Source organism: Myzus persicae, unplaced genomic scaffold, assembly GCF_001856785.1.
Source record: "Myzus persicae strain clone G006 unplaced genomic scaffold, MPER_G0061.0, whole genome shotgun sequence".
NCBI lineage: Eukaryota > Metazoa > Arthropoda > Insecta > Hemiptera > Aphididae > Myzus > Myzus persicae.
The window spans coordinates 367480-374741 of record NW_019102308.1 but is presented as its reverse complement, the minus strand read 5'-3'; the positions used below and the strand labels follow the sequence as shown (position 1 = coordinate 374741).

Genomic DNA, 7262 nt, shown 5'->3' with positions numbered 1-7262 from the left:
AAGATGCAAGAACACACTAAATGTCACTTAAAATTTACAAAAATGTATTTACTTAAAAGGTAAGTATAAGTGCTGTAGAATGACGGAAATAAAACGCTATAATTTAGTTATCTTTTTCATTTCTCATTAACATACTTTAAAAAATAACTCTTAATGCCCTGTTATCGAACAAATCTCTTGGGTTCGACTTCCAAGCTTTAAAGGTGTGTACAATTAATTCGATAAACAAATTAATATTTGCTTGTAGTGCATAATAACGGATTTAATTACAATCATGTAATGTATATATACCTAACCGTAGGTATAATTTTATACTACTATATATCTATATAGTCTATACCCGCTAATATTATTTTGTAACGGGTCTTGAATGTATACATTAAATACCCATACAATATTATATGGAGTAATAAGTAATAACTAATAGAGTATGCACAATTTAATTTACAGAACAATATAATATTTGGTATAACAATAATTGCAAAATGGAAATAATATTATTATTGTTTGAGTGGGTCATCTTATCGAATAAACGGCATTAGCGTTGTTATACTTGTTGTTGTTGTGTGTATGTGTGTGTTTTTTTTTTAGTATAAAAGTATAAAGAATTCGCAAGTGCCTTTATAGGTAACTGGTTTCTAACGGTTCCGACCAATACTAATAAACGGCTTAATAAATTTCAAAATATAAAAAAACCTGTTTTTTCGGATGCATTCGATACCCCTTGCGATCATCACATTAAATATAACAAGCATCTGTATGGATTATGTACGGGTCATATAGAAATAAGAATGCCCACTAATTATTAATCAGAAGAATTGGTCCCAATGGAAATCAACTTGCCTATATCATTTCATTATGTTTATTATCTTTATCTTTAACAGAAGTGTACATAATATATAATATATATTTGGACACTGGACTTGGTTTTTTTAAGCTCTATTTTTTCTTATTCATATATCTTGTTCATATTACCTATATTACTTGCTGATATTATAAATTATTTATTTAATAATGTATTATGCGACTTAGTACACGGATTTACTGCTGACGAATACAAAATAAGTTAATGTTTGGGCCCTATAAATGAGTGTGTCCTGAGGTTTGTAAAACCTTACACCGGCTATGAAGAAGTAAAAGAACTAAGAAGCATGATGTAATAAAATATACGATTTATGTTATACACCATGTGAACTTTGATGAGTCGTAAATTTAAAAATGTTATTATCATGTATTTGTCCTCAAGGGCATGAATAGGTTGAGCTTATGTAGGTATACATCTTATATTCAGGTAGTCAGGTATCGGGTAATTATATAGTTTTATTCATACATATTACATAGGTTATCTATAAGGCAGGAAATTACAATAATTGATGTTCTCAATTATATTAATTATTATTTTAATAACCGTTAGCTTAAAGCTTAATTAACTAACAAATAACAATAGTTTTTATGTTACATATAGAACTATATATAGTGCAGAGATACCAAAAAAATGAATAACTTAACTAATTTATTATTTTTCCAATTATAAGAAATAGTCATTTTTTATTCACATTTAATTGTAATGATAATATTGATATGCATATTTTTTTAGTATTATTTTTAAAATGCAGTAAATTGTTGTTTAAACATTATTTCATAATTTAGAACAATTCAAGCGACACATTATATGAGTAATGTTAGACATTTGATACATTATTATTTATTTCGGCGGTTAATATCCAACTGGATAAGTCAACATCGACATTTCACATTTTTACCATGATCTACATGTTTTTTTCGATAACGTTTAATCATTTAACATTATTGGGTTTGTGTGTACAAAATGGAGGATTGAGATAAAAGATAGATAATGAGGCACAAATATAAATGTGTATAGTTCGTAGAACGCGTGAAACTCGAATGGGTAGACGTGTACCTTGGTGGATGTTAAACACCGACGAAGACATGGTAATATTATATTTACATATAATATAAGTGATGTAGCTGATACTCTGATAGCAATGATAGTATATTGTACTATATTATTCAATATAGTTCAGACATAGTAATAGGTAATGCGTGTAATATATAGTTAACCACTTGCATATAATATGTTTGTGTATGTAAATAGGTTCAATGGTTTCACGTCGTTTCTCAAATCGGCAATAAATTAAACAATTGAAACATAATTAGTCTTTGTAAAAAACTATATATACGCATTTGAAATGATATATCTGTTATTTATGAAAAAAAAAAACAACAACAAAATAAAACGTACATTGTTCCCCCGGCGTATAAAGGAATGTGCCACAGAACGCGGGCAACTCACTGCGAGTGGTTTATAATAATATATGTAGAATTTGTATTGTGTCCGTCCAATAGGTACTCGGCAGGATCGATTGAATAAAATATATAAAATATAATATATTTTTTAACTAAACCGCCGCGGCGGTGAGAAGAGAATAGGGATTAATGCGTATCGTTTCGTCATCGGGTATATAAATTAAATCCTGTTACGTTTATAAGGATCTCTAATTAATTACACACATTTCTATTTTCTATAATATATTGCAGACAGCAAGTATACCTGTAAGAGGATAGGCACGGTGAGTATAATAATATAATAACAATAATAATATGTGAATCCAAAGCGCGCACTATAGTGTGTGTCGTGTGTGCACTGGAATTTGCAAATGTATAAAATAAAAAAGCAAGTACTCAAAGGGTTTAACGATAATGTCGATAATCGAATGAAAACCTATAATAATAATATATTATAGTACTGCACTTCTCGGGTGTGCATCGCGTGGAAAGTACTGATGCAGATTTAACGCTGTGCATTATATTATATTTTATAATTTATAATACATATTATGCATATAAATACCAATTACCGAGTAACAGCTAGCGGTATAGTGGTGAACCGTTTAACGTGCTACGCTAATTTAATTGTATTTTATTTTTATTTTTGCTCTGCTTGTAATAATAATTATGAGTTATAACTTATAACAACGATAAATTTAAAAACACCTATCTCGTAATTTTGTTTACAAAGTTGTACTTTTTAATGACGACAGTCCTTGATATTATTTAGTATTTACCATACATTATATTTAAGTTTGACACTCCGATACAGAAGGTTTTCTGAAAATTTCAATAGGCTATAGATATCGACTGTATTGTATTATATACATTATTATATTAATAATACTTGATATATTAGAAGTTCAAACCACTGCAATAATTGAGTGTAGTTCTTTAGAACGGACTATTATTAATATTATTTTTTGAATTTATTGAATTTGAAAAATAACAGTATTAACAACTAAGGAGCCGGATGGGTTAGGTTAGGTTATCAGTTGGGAACCTAACCTCTTATAGTCTGGCATTGTGGTTTGAAGGTGAACACAAGGAAAATACACGACATTATTAACTATTATAATATATATAATAATATTATGTACAATATTTAAAAACGTATAACAATTATTTTAAATAATTTTCATATTATTAGATAAAAAAATAAATTACAAAAACAAAAATTCGAATAAATATATAATAACAATACATAATATTTAAGAAAATAATAATAAATATATAATACGCGTTGTCATTCGAGTACGTATATTTACATCAGCGGTCGAGTCCGCATCTCTTATATGATAAATAAATATATTATTTTATTTTATGTTTTTGATTCGTAAGATCACGCGAACGGATAGTCTTTTTTGGCGATCACGACGACGGTCGGCGTCGTGATTGATAATTAATAATAATTAATAGTAATAATAATAATAATAATAATAATAATAATAATAATAATAATAATAATGATAAATATAAATTATAATAAAAAATAATAATAAATTACAAAATATTATACAATAATATTGTGTCTATTTTCTATAATAAATCGCGTGAAGGTCGTTTAAGGGTAAATGTTTTGTAGCACTTCGGAGTACAAATTGTCGTACGCGTTCTGCAACAGGAACACGTCTGTCGGGCGGCCGTTGAACACGTACGGGCCTTTGTCCAGATGGTAGATTGGCGAATCTGGTTGCTGTGGTGGGGGCGGTGGTGGTGGTGGCGGAGTGGTCGACGGTTGCGGACGTCTGTTCGGTTTCTGCGGCCTGCCCGACAAATGCTGTTGCTGCTGATGCTGCTGCTGCTGCTGGTACTGGTTGTGCTGCTGGTTGTGGTGCTGTTGCGGCAGCGTGTAGACACCCACGGGCTTAGCGTTGGACACGTAGCTCAGCGGCAGGTTCAGGAACGGCGAGTGCGGCCGCTGCGTGAACGGCGGCGGTTCCAACCTAGTCGGTTGGCTGACGTAACCGTAACCAGGAACGTACATGTACGGTTGCGGCGGCAAGCGGATAAAGTACACGGGCGAGTCGGGCTTGGCGGGTCGCGCCCGGCTCGACAGCCGCATATCCTGATCGACGGCGTTGTTGTCGTCGACGGTCCTCAGCTCGTCCTCGTCCGTCGGATCCTGCAGCGACAACTGTTGCTGGTGCTGGTGCTGCTGTTGGTGTTGCAAGTAATACGGCAAGTCGTCCATCACGTCGTCGTACATATCGACCGCGCCGCCGGCTTGGAGATGGTACTGATGTGGAGCCTGCGGCGGCGACTGGAACAGCGACCTGGACCTTTTGTCATTGTGGTTGGCCGGTACAGCGGCGGCGACCTGCAGCGACGGCGGTGACGACGGGGTAGGCGTAGGAGCAGCGACGGCGGCGGCGGCGGCGGCTGCAGGCAGCGAACTGCACGGCCGCAAGACGCACATTCCGAATACGGCAACGACCAAGTATGTGAGATCCATAATAACCGCCGCGACCTGTACAAATACATACACACTCGGTTAAAAATCAAACATTGTGTATATATGTATGTATGTGGAGGTAGGTAAGTACCCATATAATATTATATAATATGTATTAGGTATTAGGTATATAAGAGAAGATCGTATAATATTATATATATCGTCGCGCATATAGTCGTCTATATATTATAGTTGTTATATACGGGGTGATCCATTTATATCCAGTTATATCCATTGTATCAAATATTTTTAGAAAATATTTTTTTGCATATTTTTTTTAACATAGCCTTTATTACAAATGTCAATACAAAAAATCATATTTTTTTACTATATGATATCGTTATTACGTATAATTTTTTAAGCCCTACTCTTTTGAACGACAAGAGACATATTATCATACATTTTTAATACCATATTCCGAAACAGGATATATTTTTCGAAGTTTTTAGATCTTTGAAAATCCAATTTTGGATGAGTAATTTACTGTAGTTGTAAGAATATAGAGCTTAGATGAGCGGAGTAGTGGAACAACATTTTGTGGGGCACCTCTGTACCTTTACTTCACTCCGCTCATCTAAACTTTAAATACTTATACTTAGCTCTTAAACTACTCGTCCAAAATTTGATTTATATGCATTGAAGCACTCCAAAAAATATTCTGTTTCAAAACAAGGAATTCAAAATGAGTGTAGTCATTCAAAAAATTAAATAAATTAAAAATGTATATAACTATAAAAATAGTAAAAATATAGTTGTTTTGGAAAATCATGTTTTTAAAAACTTAAGATTAACTTGAAAAATGTTCAAAAACGTTAATAGTTTTTGAAAAAATGTGCGTCTAGGAATAGATCACTCGGTATGTATGTATGCAGATTGCAGGTATATGAATATGATCTATATATAGTACTAAGTCTATTTATGTACGTTGTATACTCATGCACCACACATTACTATTTAATATATAAAATTATAATCTATACTCGAGATGTTATTGAATTCATTATTATATTATGTAAATAGTCATTACTCATTACTGTGAAGACCCCAGGGGAAAACTGTATCGTTGGTATATTACATAATATATATGTAGTCATTAGTCAGGCATGATAAAATCAAACTCACTAAAAGTCTAGTTTTCAGAGTTTAAATGTCATAGGTATGTGGTTTGGGTTGTATTAGAATGATAATTTAATGAATAATGATCATCAAAAGAGTACGCAGCGGGTCACATACTCGCATACAGCTGCCAAATCTGTTATTATATATGACACGCTTTGCAGGTTAAGTCTAAATGTTGACCTTTTATATATGTATTAATTTAGTACATACCTATAGGTTTCTAATACTGAATCTCACACGGAAACGGCGAAAGTAGGTTTCCTTTTGGGAAGTTTCGAATAGGTATAATTTAATGAATAGTGTGCTGTGTATGACGGTTCTAATAATGATGGCTTTGCTACTTTGTTATAATATTGTGTGTTTAAGATAATTTCAGTGAACGGATTAATTTTTGTGTGAAAATAATATTCTAAATGAATTTTCCTTCGCATTATATTTATTTCGTAAGTTTATGTATGATATAGATTATATGATTTCCAAGGTACTCATTATTATTTGGAACTTATGAGTGTTAAAAAATATAATTCCAGGTGTTTTTACGTTATCCATGACTCTTATTGATATTACCCATGAACAAAAGCTTTAAATCCGTATATTATTGTATAAACGATTCCTCGTTGTCCTATAACTTGACTTTGCATATATGGCACGCAAAACCATCAATGAGATTAGGTATATTTAGCAATGAATCTTGCTCTTCTTATTATCTATTGTAAAATGAGTAACGCTTAACGAAATTAAGATTTGTATTTAATTGTATAATAGCATAAAGGTGCAGTAAAAACCACTTGTTTTTCTTTTTTTAGTCATCGGTACACAACTTTACACGACAACCCAAGACCATAGTGATAAAATGGTAGTAGAATAAAAGTGTATTTCACGGTAAATAAATTTGTTTAATATGATGGGTAGCAAAAACTATTAGTATGCACGAATTTATAAACCTTTTATATGAAATTATCATCAGGCACAACGATTTTTAACATCAATTATTTCCTGGAAACTAATTTAAAATAATGTTTTTGTAGTAGGTCAGTTTGGCATTATTTCCGTTATAGTGTATATGTATACTCAAACCAGCAATTTTTAATTACTTTATTGACTTGAAACTTTACCTCTCATTATTAAACATGCAATAAATCATCACACTCTACTAAGTACGTACAAAACTGTACATTAACTATGATAAAAAGAAAAATTGATTAATCTATATAGGTATAACATTTAAAAATCGTAACAAGTAAGTATTATTGTAAATATTTTACACTGTGCCTTTATCGAACTTATCTAATTTTGCATTCATAAATTATAATTCAGTTTACTTTTTTTTTCATTCGCT

At 31.8% G+C, this 7262-nt stretch overlaps 1 protein-coding gene across 1 annotated transcript in view; it reads right to left on the bottom strand.

The window, feature by feature from the left end:
* Nucleotides 1-3510: 3510 nt before the first annotated feature.
* Nucleotides 3511-7262, bottom strand: part of LOC111031822 (POU domain, class 6, transcription factor 2-like) — a 38911-nt gene continuing 35159 nt past the window's right edge. The window contains exon 2 of the mRNA XM_022311924.1: nucleotides 3511-4819. Within this exon, the coding sequence (XP_022167616.1) occupies nucleotides 3914-4804 (891 nt within the window). The 5' untranslated portion in view covers nucleotides 4805-4819 and the 3' untranslated portion in view covers nucleotides 3511-3913. The remainder of the gene's footprint in view (nucleotides 4820-7262) is intronic.